At 32.7% G+C, this 17901-nt stretch overlaps 1 protein-coding gene across 8 annotated transcripts in view; it reads left to right on the forward strand.

The window, feature by feature from the left end:
- LOC127859301 (serine/threonine-protein kinase DCLK1-like) overlaps positions 1-17901 on the forward strand; it is a 78998-nt gene that overhangs the window by 49051 nt on the left and 12046 nt on the right. For 4 of the 8 annotated variants that reach the window (XM_052396556.1, XM_052396557.1, XM_052396555.1 and 1 more), the window contains one exon: positions 16020-17758. In XM_052396556.1, coding sequence (XP_052252516.1) covers positions 16020-17758 — 1739 coding nt within the window. Of the gene's footprint in view, positions 1-1786; positions 2013-6371; positions 6832-13672; positions 13838-15153; positions 15305-16019; positions 17759-17901 lie in introns of those variants that run through there. The other 4 variants (XM_052396562.1, XM_052396560.1, XM_052396561.1 and 1 more) reach the window with 4 other exon arrangements.

Here is a 17901-nt window from a genome sequence, read left to right on the forward strand (position 1 = left end):
AATCGTCAAATGAACTATTGAATATTTGTGGAATGGAAAATTGCCAAATGCACAGTTTTGTTCTGATTGAAATTTAATTATAAATGACAGGTCTTTCACAACATGTGTTAGTCATGTAACCTTAAATGTTCCAATATGCCAATTTTATTAATGTGGTTAATCTGTAATTATGTTCTTAATCTGTTTCTTTAAAGCTGATGGTTTAAATCAAATGTGCAGCTTTAGCATATTTTGTATTTCAATGACAGATACGTCTGTTAATAACATCTACTATGCAAATAAATGAAGTAGATAACTCCTAAGCATGTTAATAAATGTTAAATTTGAGTTGCTTCCCTTGAAACAAAAGAAAAAAATAATGACATTTTAAAATATTAAATGCTCATAAATATGGGCTTTTTATCAGACGCATTTCAAGGTGAAAATAGTAAAACAGCCTTTATTGTATTGTTACATGTTGCTTTAAATGTTCATGATTATATACTTACATTGTTTTGGTTTTGCAAGTCAAACTTATGCATTAATAATGCACATTGTGTCTTTTCATAAAGTTTAGTATTATTTTAAGTAAATTTAAAACACAAAGTATTATAGAAATCTCTGTAGACATTATCAAATTGTATAATTCAAATCCTTCAAGGGCAGTAAAATGCCATTAAAATTTTGAGTTACTAAGCAATCTTTTTGGCTCACTTAGAAATTGAAATAAATCCAGATTATGATCATAAAATGAAATAAAATGGACAATACCACACAAAGTGGATGAAAATAAAACCTTTTAAGGGGTTATCATGACAAAATATTTTCAAATCAAAGTACCAATGCCTAGAGATTGTGATAAATCACCAGGGTGTGTTAATAAAAAAGACTCAACGTCTTTGATGTTACACATTTTTTAGGTATTGATGAAGCCAATTTAGTGTTGATTCACCATGTTCTCTTTATTTGTTCTTATGCAATCCCAAAGTTAAAAGAAACATTGATTTGTTCACTGTGATTTGGTTTTACACTGTTTATTAAATTTCAAATTCCACATTCTTTGAAATAAGGAATTAAACTGTCTGAATAGCGATCATAAGAGAAAATTTAGGTGTTCCATTTCATTGTGGTCAGATTCTTTAATGGATTTTTACAACAACAAGAACACTTGTGTCAACTTTGCTTTTGTATGGAATCTTTTGGGGAAAAACAATTGAAAAAGGCTTTTAACTTTTTTTGATAGCTTTTATTTCATGACGTCTGCAAAGCTTCAGTGCCCTAATGAAATGTGTTTATTATGAGTGTTCAGAAAAGTGTGTGTTTATTATGAGTGTATTCAGAAAAGTGTGTGTTAATGCTAAACATTCATACATTTTAATGGAAAAGCATAGAACACAATAAAATGTAAACTTCATGATGATAATTAAAGCAAATTTGTTCAAGCCTGTTACAAATAATAGGTTTCTGTCAATTAAAAGTGTTGGTTGATTTTATTTTATGAATATTTATGTTAAATTAAATATTTTATAATTTTATGCTTACACAAAGTGTTAACAATATTTCTTAAGTTTTCTTTTTATTTAATACAATTGGAATTATATATTTGAAGTTAACAACTGAGCTGTGTATAAACATTTGAATAAGGTGGAATTTCTTTCTTCAAACTATATTAATATATATTTTTTGTAGTGCCATTTTCAGCGCTTGAATTTAATACCATTAATGTTTAAAGGAGTACTGAAAGTTTTCAGTGGACAAAAATGCTGTAAGGAACATTATTTGCTTGTGGAATAGTTAAAAGCAAATAATAATGTTAGAAACAATGAGAAAATGGGAAAACATTAGCCCCCTGGTTGACGATTTCGAGTATCGCCAGACATATCAGAGGAAAGATTCAGCAGTAAACAAGGTTTTGTTAACAGCAGAAATTAAAATAGGGGAGGGTAGTGAGTTTGAGAAAAGCAAGGTCAAGGTCATAAGCATCGGACCAGACCCACCACTTTGTGTAAAGAAGTACATTTGGGGAAGAAAAAGTAAGATTTTATATTCTGATATTGTGTTTCTGGAAACAGTTATAGAATAAATATCCAAAGCAAGCAGATACATTTAACATAAATTATTGTTTTGTTTTGTTCCAGATATTGTTGTTATACAATGCTGCTAAATGAAAAATGAATAAAACAAAAAATAGTGTTTGAAATTTGAGAAATCCAGAATTTATTGTCACAAAATATAAACTATTTCTCACTGTTTTCATAGCAACTTTCTCTTGGTAATTACAAAGCTTTCAAAATCAATTTTTCTCAAAAAAGACTCTGTAAATGTGTAAAGTGATAATTTATGGTTTTGTCAGAAATGAGTGGAGTGATTGCAACCTACCCTGTCAGGTATAGAACAATGCACTTTTGATAGTCAGGTATTGACAAACATTAAGGACCAGATTGCAGCTGTCACACTTACACAGTCGACTGAAGCTATGATGAAGAAGCCTCGGTTGAAGTGCTTTTCGTACTTATCTGAACAATATCAAAAGAAGTATATGAAGTTAAGATGTGTTTTGCCAGTTACTCATGCTCAGTTTAAGCAAATATTGACATTAATTGTGTTTATAAATCAGAAAATAGAGTATTTACACAAGCTGGTTGAAACTGCTGTTCAAATGCAAGAATTTTAACAGGCATAGGTTTTGTATGAACATAGATTGATCTGCACTCCTTTTTATAAAAATTGTGGAATTTTAACCATGCAACTATCATTATACAAGACCCAAAACATGGCTGCCTTCAGGAGTGGTGCAGTTTTCCTTTTATGTCTATGGCGACACTTTGTTAATGCTCTTTAAGCCACATTTCAAGTCTAATCTTCACGCAACTTAGTCAGAAAATCTGATCTCATGACATCTCAGCTATGATGACAATGAAACCTTGTTAACACTCAGGAGGTTACATTTAGTCCTCTGATGATGGAACGTGGTCAGAACATTTTTTTTATTGAAATCTTGGCTAAGTTTGAAAATGGTTTCAGTTAGTTGAAAAAAAAGTTCATTGGTTATGGTTTATTTAAAAAAAAAAGGCCTCCATGGGGGTGAGCAGTTTTCCTTACAAAGCTATAATGAAACCTTATTAACGCTCTATTGGCCACATGTATGAGCCATTCTTCATAAAACTTCTTCCATGCATTTGTATTAACGAAATCTGGGCTGAATGTGTAAATTCGGACATGTTAGCTAAAAAACTAGGTCACTAGGTAAAAAAAAAATAAAATCATGTTTACACTCTAGAAGTCTTTTTTCTTCCGATCTTCATGAACCTCTGTCAGAACCTTTGTTCTGATGATATCTCAGCTGAGTTTTAAAATGAAATAGAAAGTAAATATTTATGTTTATAAAGTTGTTTCAATATTTTGAACTCCACCTTCACATGATAATTTAGGATTTTTGAGTCTCAGGTGAGAGCCTTAGGGCAAAAGGCCCTCTTATTTAGAAACAGTACCCTTCTTGAATTAATAAAATATTGCTGACTAGAAAATATTTGAAACCTCTTTTGTGCCTTCATGGTGCCAGCTATAATTTAAAGCATATCCTTTTTGAATTGCATTTAAATAGTATGCTGGTTAGCCTTGACCAGGGATGAACTCTAATGATTTTCATATCAAGAGATAATGGGTCAATGTCAAATGGACAACTTTTGCAAATTAAGTGGCATAAATGTCCTACAAACATCTTTTTGGAGAAATAATATCCGCAATGCAATCAAAAATATTCCTGTAATCTAATTAAGTAATATCAGGTTGCAATCTAATTAAGGAATATTTTAGCAAGATAGTTAAGGAATATGTTGTCGATCTTATTAAGAAATATTTTGGCAATTTAAATTTAACATTTACAGCAATCTAATTTGCTGCATATCTGTGCTTTTGCATTATCATATTGTAGTTTGAAAGCAATTTATATATATTCTAATCCATAACCCTCTAAGTGATGGCATATCCAAAAGAAAAAAAACTAATGGTGAAACGTGAACAGCACAATTGCTAGATTTGGACTTGCTCAGAGGATATTGATTTTGTCTCTGACTTAAGTGTTTTCACTTTCTGTTTTAGAAACGTATATTGTTTATATTACACAATAAAAGGATCTGTGTCAATGATGGAAAAAATGACCAATTTTGTATTATTGTTTTGAATTAAAAAACAATGTAAACATTATATTAAAATATGCTATATAAATACCGGTAACGTTCTTGGTCCAGGCTTTATCTAAAATAATTACCTTAACCAGGGCAGCTGTTTTTATGCAACCGGATCGAAAGATCGGGGGTATATTGTTTTTGGCCTGTCTGTCATTGTATGTGTGTGTGTCCCAAAACTTTAACCAAAACTTTAACCTTCTTCATAACTTTTGCAATATTAAACATAGCAACTTGATATTTGGCATGCATGTGTATCTCATGGAGCTGCACATTTGAGTGGTGAAAGGTCAAGGTCAAGGTCATCCTTCAAGGTCAAAGGTAAAAAAAATAAATTTAGAAACTTTTACCAAAACTTTAACCTCCTTCATAACTTTTGCAATATTGAAGATAGCAACTGGATATTTGGCATGCATGTGTATCTCATGGAGCTTCACATTTTGAGCGGTGAAAAGTCAAGACCTTCATCCTTCAAGGTCAAAGGTCAAAAAAAAAAAATTGGTTTCTGACAAACACATCTCTTGTTGGGATTGAAATTCGGCCCCATTCCCCGCTTAAATAGTATACTTTTTTTCCCTATTTAAGCTAAAAATTCCCTCCTCCAAAAATTTTTTTTTTTTTTTTTAATTTTATACCTATTTTGCCAGCTGGTATCGTGCTATTAAACTTTGATTAAATGTATATTTATGTAAATTACATCAAATATAGCAATTTTAAGTGTTGAATGGTTGGTGAAAAGAATCTTCTAAAATTCCCCTTTTCTCCCAAAACGACGTGAAATTCCTTCCTCTAAGAGCCATGGCCCCAATCCCCCAAAGTGTAGCAAGGGCCCGCTGTTAACTGACATTAAGGCGCAAAATACACTGTAAATCCAATATAGCGCGGTCAATGGGGTCCAAGCCGCGAAACAGCGTTTTAACGGATCCGCGTTATAAGTTTTGAGCTCATTTACTGCAGGGCGCTATAAAAAACACAGGTATAGTATAGCCTATAATATAGGTCATGTATATTGCCATGCTGTGTTGTCGCAAATACATGCATATAAACCGAATCATATCGATAACAGTATACATACCGCTTTTATGTGCACATTTATCCGATAATCCAATAAAATTGCAACATCACTTAAAAATAATGATCTTGAACATTAATGACGATATATGTTTAAGAAATTTGAAACACAACCGTACGCATATATGCCATTTTCAGAAGTGTTAAGAGTACAGTGCATTATGGGGCAGAGCTTTCATTTTACGAGCGACTTTAAATTTAGATTGAATGCAATAAGATTCATGTACAAAAAATTGTTTTATTGCGTCAAATGCATGCAAAAAACGTGTTTCCAGGGGACTTTCTGATACCGCGCCAAAATGAAAGTGAAACTCTGTTAACAATAACCGGTACACTGCGTTCGCATGTAAATAAATCATCTGCATTATTTAATTTCTTATTCACGAACTGAAAGATTAAATGACATAATACTAGAATGATAATGAAATGACAGAAAAAGTTGTTTTATACAGTGGGCAGTATATTTCACAGCGGCTCATTTAATATATTCAAACTGCAACCATATCAAAGTAAGAATGTATGAGATTGTTAAGAGTCCACTACAAGACTTCTACATGTATTTCATTATCCAAAGCTCATCTTAGAACACTTAAGGAATGTAAATTTGGTGTTCATTATTGTTTGTTAACAAAATGAATGTTTGTGCATGGTAAATTTAAACATAACAAAAACAGATTAAGTGCTGATTTACCCCTCGTAACAACTAGACCTTATTTTTTTATGGACTGATGTGAACTTTAGGCCTTGTGAGTAAAAACAATAGATTGCCGTTCATTATTTGACATAATAATCAAAATTAATGTGTTGCATTACATTTAATTCATGCAATTCCCATTAAGGTATATGAGTTTCATTCTTTATAGAATCCCATGTTTGAAACTATGATGACATACTTATTGGATGCTCCCAGGTGGCAAATAGTTGTTGAATAAATCATTTATTCGTCTCTAACCTAGCCACAATTTCTATTTATTATTAATAATGGCCAACCATTCACACAGTGACCATTTCAATAATTCTGTACATTAAGTAGTGGTGAAAAGTTTGGGATTCGCAATTGTGAGGGCTTGAATGTTATCATAAGCTTTATTGATTGTCTTTCCGTATCGTTAACTCATTTGGGTTAGTGTAGTCTTCCTCAAAGCATGAACAATTTGCAAGTTTGATTCTGGATTAATGTTTTATCTTGTTGTTCTTCTCTAAGTAAATTATGTAAAAATGATAAATATGGCATTTCAAGAGCTTGGATCACTTTATCTTTTAAGTGATATTGGAAAGATTGTTTGGACAGAAGTTCTTCTGATTTCATGACAGTGCGTTTAGTGTTTTATACAGTATTTGTGAAATTTATGAAGTAATTACAAGATTTATTTTATAAATTGTAAGTGCAATTTGATCAACCCTTTGGATAAAAATTGGTGGTAAATTTAGAGATGGCACATAATTATATCAGTCATTGACATTTAGTGTATGGAAATTTGTTACGAAAATCTCAAATCTTGGATTAAGGATTACATGTAACATTTTGGATGAAAATTATGCAAAATGTCCGTGCGTGTGTTATCAGGTCATGAGAGACTTCTGTCACACTCTGGTAAGAACATTTAATCAAAGTGCTGAAGGCACTGAAGTTGCTATTGTATAATCTTAGACGTTAGACGCAACTCACAGAGCTCTAGATAAGGATTTGTGAAATTAGTAACGGTACTGCCACTGACAGAAAGAAAAGGAGTAACGCTTAAAATCAATTAGTACCTGTACTACCATATCCAAAAATACAGGTAGTACTGTACTACCCGTGTTCTTGGATATTGAAGGGTGTATAACTGACTTTACAGAACCATTTGCAGCAATTATAATAAATATATGTAGCTTCTTAAACAGTTACTGTATTAGGTTTTCCATACTGAACTATGCTACTAATACAACTACACATTAAAACTCATGACTAATACTATTTCTTTATTTTTCTTGACAAGAAAACACAAGCCAACAAGTAAGCTAAGTATCTAAATGAACACTTATTTCACTGTCTCATCCGTTTTCCATTGTGTTTTCTAACGTTTTACGCCACCGATGAAATCAAATCGTTTAATATCGGGGCGACAATGTCTTTTTCTGGGTTTACAGATTTAATGTCAGGATGGTTAGAAGACACCATATGTAGTCATTATGTGACAACAAAGTGTTGTTTTGAGCCGCTTTCGGTTAAGCCGGCATTCAATTGCGCGCAGGCATATCGTTTTTGACGGATTTACAAGTTACAGGAAATCACGCGACAGAATAGACAATAATATATGAACCCAGTCTACAACTTTTCGGTATTTTAAATTAACGAAAAGCGCCGTTAGGTTAGAGGCCAACAAATCACGCCGCGCTGACGCAGACGTATCGGTACGGCCAGATTTGTTTCGTAAATGCGTAAAATGGATATAAATGTCGTAATTGTACGTCCAGTTTATAAAAATAAATGCGTAAATCTTCATGAAAAAGGCGTATTTACGGCTGTACGGCCCTTATCTGGAGCTCTGAACTCAGTTTTCAAAAATATGGTATAGCTTTTTATATCGCAAGTTTGAAATGAACACAAGTTAACTCATTCAAATTTATAAAGATGCAACTCAGTTTTCAAAAATATGGTATAGCTTTTTATATCGCAAGTTTGAAATGAACACAAGTTAACTCATTCAAATTTATTAAGAGTGTGTCTTAAAGCACAGGTCAAGATGTTGGTATTTTTTCAAATCATTAATAAAAAAGATAATTTAAGCTTCATTTTGGGAAAACAGGGCTTAATGCATATGCATTAATTGTCATCCCAGTACCAGAAACTCTCTTTAAACGAAAAACACCATCAAATCAGAAAGTGTTGTCCTTATTAGCTTGTGCGCATTGCACAGGCCAATCAGTGTGCACAGGCTTATCTTATTTGACATGCATTAAGGGGTTGATTGCCTGAGTGACAGCATGTACAATTTTGATTACCAAAATACCAGGTTAAAATCCCTGGGGTGAAGAAAATAATTTTATTACAGTTTTTTTGGATATTGCCAAACTGTATGATTTTGTTAGTAAATTTATTTAATGACATTAAATTTCAAACATGCAAAATCTGTAAAAAAAAAAAGTCCCTTGACAGATTCTTAGATTCTTAATGCTTTATAGAACTAACAGAAGCTATACAAATTTCTTGCTGTTTTAGAAATCAAATTCTATTTACATGACTTAATCATCATCCAGATAAGCATCTTGGAAATCTGTTCTTTTTTTTCTTCGTAATAATCCGAAGGTAATAGCGCTTATTTTATATTATTTTTTCAAATAAGTATTCATAAATCCAACTTCTTATACCAATGAAATCCTGGTCAATGATGTCTGGATAGCACTGATCATTTCATAGGATGACAATAGCTAAAATAAGGCAAACTGTTAAGTGTAAATATGACAAAGATATTAGTGACTGCATAGAACTGTTTAATAAAATGCGTTTTTTCCTTGGTCGAATTTCCATACAGATCTTGAAATGAAACCTGTGAGATATCTCCTTATGAACACTAGCATGTGCTTTAAAAATTATAACCTAATGATGTTTTTAGCGAGGCTGTTTTCGGAGAAAACCCGAGCTATTGTCATAGCCAGCTCGTCGTACGCCGTCCGCATTAAGCGTTGTGCTAAAGCCTTAACATTGGCCATAACTTTTTATGTCCCCCACCACTATAGTGGGGGACATATTGTTTTTACCCTGTCTGTTGGTTGGTTGGTCTGTTGGTTTCCCCTGCGAAATGTTGTTCTGCAGTTCATGAATAATTCGTGAACTGTTCATGAACTGTTCGTGAACTGAGTTCATGAATTGTTCACGAATAGTCAGTGAACAGAAAATGAGCCAAGTCTGTGAAATGTTCTTGAAATTTTAGTTCATGAACTGTTCATGAACACTAATGGCATGAAGTGTTCATGAAATATTCTTGAAACCTAATGGCATGAAGTGCTCATGAACTATTCTTGAACCCTTATGGCATGAAGTGTTCATGAACTATTCTTGAACCATTATGGCATGAAATGTTCATGAACTATTCATGAACACCAATGACATGAAGTGTTTTTGAACAGTTCATGAACAACACAATTCTTGAAAAATTCTTCAGGGTTTTGCTGTTCATGAACAGTTCATGAACATTTTTCTTCTATTTTTCAATGGCTCATTTTCTGTTCACGGACTGACAGTGAATAGTTCATGAACCATAGTTCTTCAAGAGTTCATGAACTGAGGTGGCATGAAGTGTTCATGAACTATTCATGAACAAGAATTTGTCAATTTATGCAAAAGTTATCATAAGTGTTACCAAAGCTCAACAAACAGGTCAGGGTAAGAAGAAACAAGTCTTGTATTAGCACTTAACATATTGATAGCAACATATAACAATAATTTAAATATAACACTAATAACTGAGATACAAGTGGTTTGATAATACTCTTTAAATTTCATAATACAACTTTGCACTATATGTTCATGAATAATTCATGTATTAAAAAGATTATGAATAGTCTCATTTTCAGTTCAAGAATCATTTACTAATCAATGGTTTCCCTGAAATGGTTACAGTTACAGTGACAAAGAACTTGAAATGGAACCAATGGCTGATCAGTTCAGCCGGTAATTTATTAAAGACTTACATTTTCAAATATAACATAAACCATGTGCCTTCCGTTTCAACTTCCTGTGCACACAATATTCTTTTTTTGTAAAAACAGCAATGCAATGTACATGTTTGAGTTCTTGATATCATCTTAAACTGTTCTTGAAATAAGATGTCCTTAAAACGTTCTTAAACTTGTCTTTTAAGTCTTCCAAGAACAATGACAGATCCTTTTAAGAACATATTGGATTCTTAAAAAGTCCATCATATGTTCAAAAACATTGTGTAGACCTGTTTAAGAACATCAGAAGGAAACATGTTGTTAAAAAAAGTTCTTAAAGTGTTCAAGAATAGTTTAAGAATAATTCAAGAACAGGAAAGGTCCTTAAAAAGTTATTGAACTGTTCCTGAAGGCAGTTCTTGAACAGTTCTTGTACAAATGTTCTTAAAATTCTCTAGAACAGGTCAAGAACTCTTACTTACAGTGGTGAAAATACTATGCATATTCATACTAACTTCACAGGTTTCACAAATCTACAAGATTAGTATGCTAGACATTTCAATATTACTTTCAAAAATATTTATGAAACATGTAGCACAAAGGAATTCATGAATTATTCATGATGGATCCTCAAAGTCTGTCTCAGAAAAGTCATCAGAAATAATTGTTCATGAAATGTTCATTACTAAGTATTTATGGTTAGATGAAGAACTGTTCATGAACTTTGAAGTGTTCAACAAAAATTCATAAACAGTTCATGAATGTGTCTTAAGAACAGTTCATGTCCAAAAGTTCATGAACCAAGGTTAGGAACTTTTTGAGAACGGTTCATGAACAATTCCTGATTGGCTTGAAGTGTTCATGAAATCATGAACAACATTTCGCCAAGGTTGCGCCAACTTTAACATTTGCAATAACTTTTGCAATATTGAAGATAGCAACTTGATATTTGGCATGCATATGTATCTCGTGGAGCTGCACATTTTGAGTGGTGAAAGGTCAAGGTCAAGGACATCCTTCAAGGTCAAAGGTAAAAATACTAAGTCAAAGCGGCGCAGAAGGGGACATAGTGTTTCTGACAAACACATTTCTTGTTAAATATTGAATATAGCACCTTGATATTTGGCATGCATGTGTATCTCATGGAGCTGCACATTTTGAGTGGTAAAATTTCAAGGTGAACATCATCCTTCAAGGTCTAGGGTCAAAAAAACAAAGTCAAGGGAAGTAATGAGCTTTAACTGGACATAGTTATCTGACCTGCCCACGTATATTTTTTGTTAAATAAATCAAAGCGGCGCAGTAGGCGGCATTGTGTTTCTGACAAACACATTGTGGTAAAAGGTCAACGTCAAGGTCATCCTTTACGGTCTACGGTAAAAAATTCAAATTCAAGGGAAGTAATAAGTTTTAAAAAGGGAGAAAATTATTCAATATTGAACATAGCCACTTTATATATTTGGCATGCATGTTTATCTCATGGAGCTGCACATTTCGAGTTGTCAATCACAGTCACGGTAGTGGCTTTTAATTATTTTCTACTAAAAATAGAGATTTGTAAGAGACAATTATTTTCAAGGGAAGTAATTAATATAATTAGAAATCAATTATAAATCTCATATTATATATTTCCTTACCAAGAATTGAAGTTCTTTTCACAGTTACTGTACAGATTTATTATTTTGATTATTTATAACTCAAAAGATTGATTTGTCAAAGTTTTTTTTTAAAATGATATAATTATAATTTCTTTGATTTTCATTACATACCTGTGGACTTATGTCTATAGATACATGATCAACTCTGGCCATGATCTCTTTGATTAACCACGGGCCTTGGTTGTCAGTGATGTCTGACTTGGTCATTTTTGACTGTCTACAAACCCCCCCCCCCCCCCCCCCCCTGGTTGGATTGGACAAAATCCAAGGGAAGTAATAAAGCTTTAAAGGGAGATGATGTCTATACCTGCCAAATGATAAATAGAAATTTCATTTCAAAGTGGCGCAGTAGGGGGCATTGTGTTTCTGACAAACACATCTCTTGTTGGGTCACAAGGTCAAAGGTCAAGGTCACAGTGACATTTAAAAAAAAAAAATTCTGACAAGCTTTTGCAGCCGAGCGTAACACTTGTTATGCGGTGCTCTTGTTTGAAATCTTTCATGAGTAAATAGCATATAACATTTTAATGGTATACTGATCATCAACAAGCAGTGTGAAACCAAATATGTTAAAGTTACATAAATACTCAAAATCAACAAATATTTCGCAAATATTTCGTAAAATAAAGCTAACCCATTAAAAATCAGTGTTCCTTTTAGCAATTGTCAAAATGTCAACACTAGGTTTGATGTATGGTTACATAGATTTAACGAGAAACAAAAAGCTAGTTTGTTATTTTTTGTGCGACAATATATTCCATGTTAATTTCCCGCCACTATATCCGAACATTAAAGAGCGAATGTGATACTGGCTTTGGGTAGCGACGGAAGAATTTGGATGTATTATTGAGTAGCGACGGAAGAATTCGGATGTATTATTGAGAACTACGTGGTGCTTCCAGAAGCCATCTCAAAGTCACTTGTAAATGTTAGGATATCGTTACAGGGAATTCACATGGAATATATTGTGACACAAACAAATAAAAACAAGCATTTTGTATCACGTTAAATCTTATAATGTTACCAGACCACATCTAGCGTTGAAAATTTGACTACTGCTATATGGAAATAATTTATGTGTTAACTTTATTTTTCGAAATATTGTATGAAATGCTCGTTGATTTTGAGTGTTTATGGGCTTTTAATCTCTTTTCAATTTAAATTGTGTAAGACTTTAGCAATTTATGTAACATTTTTGTAATTTCATTTTTGAGGTGATACAATTTAAAAATGATTATTAATAATGATGATGATTTGTGATGCATAAACGTCCTGTAATTAACACAAACAGCTCCATTTCCGTTCAATAAACAAAACAGATTATTTGTCTGATACCTTAAACAACTACTGTGGATCCATAAAAAAATCAAAATGCATCGATAAATAAACATTTGTTATTTGTTTGCAATAGGCCAGATCAAAAGATAAATCGGGTTTTGTATGAACACGGTCGTCATATTTGAAACAATGGGCATCATGAATGCCGAAATGTTGTAAATGAAGCGATACTGCTTAAGACATTGTTACAGTTCTATGAACATATCACCAGCTGAGTTACATAGCTTTAAGGCAGAGCTTTTATTCCAAGTCTGTTTTTCTTTAAATTATGAGACAATGTTAGACCATAGTATCTTAGTTGATCACATTGATTTAATAAGGCTCTCATGCCGTTTGTACATTTTTTTGCATGCACATGTGGTGTTTAAACATGTGATCGAAAAATATTGTGAGTTTGTTACTTAGCAGTTTTGTGATAGAATTTGTGAATTTTAATCGTAGATATGGATACATGATGACAAGGAGTTAATATTTGTGTTTATGTATGATATTTCAAAGACTTAGTGCTTTAATATTATCTTGACATCGGGTCTTTTTTAGAAATACATGTATTAAAAAGGGAGATACAAATTCATAGCTATTTCTGTGAAATGCATTGGTTAATATCCTGTTTTAAAAGCACAATATAGTTTTTCAAACAGCTTGAAACTCATGTATAAATAATGTATACTTAAGCTTACTATACAGTTTAAAAAAAGGGTTACACAATACTAGAAACTGAAGTATTTTATACTTTATTAGACAGAGAGTTTCTATATTTAATATATCTGATTTTCATTCTTTTTCTTATACTTTCATCAGCTTGCTAGGTTATTAAATTGTGTTAACATACACCAATTAAAAAATTGTGGCGTGGGACAGTACACATTTAATATTGACACTGGTGTGTGTTGGGTTGGTACAAAACTTAATGGAGAAATATGGCCAATGCACCGTTTGCAGGATGGGCATGGAGATATATACAATGTAAGTGATTCATACATTTATACAATTGAACCTTTTTGATGTGCATTTTTTTCTGTATCAAATCCGATTCAATTACATTGTGTTTGTATTTAATTGGTTGCAAAAGGGGTCATACAAGCAACATAATTAAATACTCCCCTTGTAAGTAACTCTCTTAATGTAAGTATTATACACCAATGTTTATTACTACATAATTATTTAGTTTCAAAACATTTAAATATTTTATAAAACTTTAACACTATGGAATATCTCTGAGCTAAAAGCTTTAACCCTTTACCGCTTAGAAACATATTTTCACACATTTGTAGTCCCTCAGAATCTTCTTACTAGATTCAATTTTTAAAGGCTTCATTTCCAACCCTTAGATATACTGAAGAGCCGCAAATAGAATCAAACCTGAACAGACTGCAAGTCACTAGCAGACTGTCTGGTTTTATGCTGTTTGCACATAGCAATTTTCACTTTGCTTCTGAGTGGGAAAGGGTTAAAGGTTAGGATATTGTTAATAAATCAAGTAGTTAATAACCAAATGTAATAAAGTAAAGTGGGCCACACTAGAATCACCATGGACAACTGCTTGTCCATGTATCCAAGTCCGACTGTACCTAGACAAAAACTTGTCCCATGGCATTCTGCCATATACAACATGCAAATTTGCAATAATCATTCCTTACAGCAGGAAGTTGTGCATGTTTGAATTTCATTATTCTTCATTATAATATCATACGTTATGCTAGTTTTTCATCTTAGACATTGTAATTCATCATCCTACATTTAATGACAAGTGGCATCAGGGAGTATTTGTGGTCACTTTTGTTACAAATTCTATTTTTTTAATGATTTTTTTATATGAATTCCATTATGAAACTGCTTTTACACAATACAAGCCATTGAACATAGTTGTAGTGATTATAATTACCGTTTATTCGAGTCCTTTTGAAAAAGGTTACAATTGGGGCAAATTAAAAAAGATAGAAACAACCTTATGCATTACTTTGAAATACAATATTGAGTGAGTGCACATTTTGCACTCATTGTATTGAAATTTATTTTATATAAAGGTGTTCCTTATTTCTCAATTCAACATTTGATATAAAGAATAAACTAAATAACATCTCTTGTATCGGGATACTGTGTCAGGCTACACTTCACCAATTGTTTTACGAGTGCGTTAAAGCCTTTGTTTGTGTAGATAACAATGTATTGATACCACTTTGGATCGCATACTATGGGTATATTTATTACTAATTCATTTAGATTATTTGAATTCAAGCCAAGCATTGATACAATCATGTGTTTTCAATCTCCCAACATTATCTGCATCTATATAAGGGTGTTTAGTAAACAGATTTGCCAAAAACTGTCTGTATTTTATAAAGTTATGTACCAATGTGTGTCTTTTACTGTTGTACTAAACAAATAATAAATAAGTTTTAGGAATGTTTGAAGTGGCATATTATAATCCAGGTATTTCATTTTCTTTACTAACACAACACTTACTTATTATAATTTTAGTTTGATGACATAATTTGATTGTTATTTGCAGTTTTTATCCCAACATTTATACCATAAGGTTTGACAGCTGTTTGCTCAAAGAAATTGTATTCTTTATTCTTTTACATATTATAAGCAAATGATTTGTGCAATGGTCACATATTAAATGTTTTAAATTTTCGAAGATTTTAGATATGGTTTCTGTTAATACCACTAAATATTTGTTTTAGTCTTTCTCTAAATGACTTTTTGGAAAACATAAATATTTGAAGATTAACTACATCACAACTCTTGGATTTTCAGTACAGCTATTTAATCTGAATGCTTTTAATTTCAGGACACATTGTTTGCTGTTTAAGCATGATTCTTAACATAATTGATAATGTTTAAAGTATGCAATTGTTTTGCTGCACCAGCATAACTTGTGTCTTTGCAAGCAAAATGAAATACTTTCTTCAAATCCCATTAGTGGCAAATATGTATTGTTCATGTTGCTGTTTAAAAATTGTACTTACCATGTATTTTCTATATAATTATTGTACTGATAACAAGAAAATAACTTTTGGCCAAAATGAAAAAGTAAGATATGGCAAGTTTTTAGCATCCCCAAATCTTAACACTTGTTTAAAAAAAAATCATGTTGTTTTGTTCAAAAATTACAACAAAATTAATGTTTGTTTCATTTCAGCTCGCCATCATCAACATGATAACCTTGACAACGAACAGAACTACACTCAAGGGCCTAACTACCGACCTCGAATGTATGGCAATGCCTTTCACCCAGGCCGATTCTTTCAGGGGAAGGGAATCGAAGGGGCCCAACACCATCGGCGCCTTCCAGGCGCATTTGGTCCAGCGAGTCGGAACAGTTACCTAGCGCACACTGGTGAAAGCACAGTTCCTCTGAAGCCTAAAGTGATCACAATTGTCAGGAATGGACCTAAACCCAGAAACAATGTTAAAATCTTACTTAACAGAAGGAGTGTTCAATCATTTGAACAGCTTATGGGTGATATTTCTGAAGCTTTTGGTCCAAAATGGAAAACAAATAAGGTCAGGAAGTTGTTCACAACTCGCGGTCGTGAAGTGCAGGGTGTGGCAGATTTTTTCCGGGATGATGATGTTTTTATCGGTGTTGGCAATGAGCCTCTGACGGAGCATGATGTTCATGAAATTATTGAGGAAGTATATCCAGACAGCCCATATGCAAAGAATATTATGAAAGACTTTGAAAGACAGAAAAGGAAGAAATTAGCCCAAGTCAAAGATCCTGTCAAAGACATTGATGCTGATAAAAGGGATAGTGGATTTGGTGAAGGAAGTGATGGAAGTAACAGAGACCCAGATTCAGAGTTTGTTCTGTATAAGGGTAGGCCGACAGAAAAAGGCAAGAGAAGGAATGAGTATCCTAGAGATCTTGAGGTGGCCATGAGATTAGATAAGGAAAAGGAAAAGGCAGCTCATGAAGAAAAGGATCGAGTAAGAAGACAAAGAATGAAAATGATCGATGCAGAGAGAAGAGCTCAAGAAGAAGAGAGTAGGAAGAAGAGACAAGTTCCTGATGATGGAAAAGTGGAAGATCCATTTAAGAAAATGAAAGAGCAGAGAGATAAGGAGAGGGAGGAGATAAGGAAGCGAAAAGATGAAGAAAGGAAAAAACAAGAAGAAGATGACAAAACAAGAAGGGATGAGGAACGACAAAGAAGAGAGAAGGATAAAATTGATAGGGAACAGGCAGAAGCAGCTGCAAGAGAAAGACAAGCAGCAGCTGAAAAGGAACGAGCGGAGAGAGAAAGAGAAAAGGCAGAAAGAAGGGCAGCTCGAGACAAGGAAAAGGAACAAAAAGAACAAGAGGCTAGAGAAAAAGAAAGAGAACTGAAAGAGAAGGTAAATGCTGAGAAACGTGAAAAACACCACAGTGAAAAACAAGAGAAGGATGTGAAGGAAACAGAATCAGATAAGCATGGAAAAGAACGAGGGCATGGGGAAAAGGATGATAAAGTGAAGGAAGTTGTCACAGAAAGAGAAGACAAAAATAGTGAAAAAAATGACAAAATTATTGCTGACAATAAAGAGAAAGATAACAAGGAAGCTGAACGGAGAAAGAAAAAAACTGGTAAAAATAGGATTGTAAGAAAAACCAAGTTAGAAAGACAAATTAGTAATGATAACCATGTTTTAGCCAAATATGAGTTAGGACGGACATTAGGGGATGGCAATTTTGCTATAGTGCGTTTGTCGAAAATGAAGGCTACTGGTGTTGAATATGCCATGAAAGTCATTGACAAACCTAAACTTAAAGGCAAAGAACACATGGTTGAAAATGAAATTGAAATTATGAAGGATTGTAACCATCCTAATATTGTGAAATTGTATGAGGAATATGAGACAAGTGATAAAATATATCTTGTCATGGAATTAGTGAAGGTATGTTCAAATATAGTTTACTTCTATGTGTATGCATTTTAGAATATATTATTGATATAACTTGCGTATGTAAGATCAGCAGTTTAAATAGAAATATCATATTGATCATGCCTTATAGGAAACACATCACAATATGCTTAAAT

The sequence above is a fragment of the Dreissena polymorpha genome, chromosome 15 (genome assembly GCF_020536995.1).
Source record: "Dreissena polymorpha isolate Duluth1 chromosome 15, UMN_Dpol_1.0, whole genome shotgun sequence".
NCBI lineage: Eukaryota > Metazoa > Mollusca > Bivalvia > Myida > Dreissenidae > Dreissena > Dreissena polymorpha.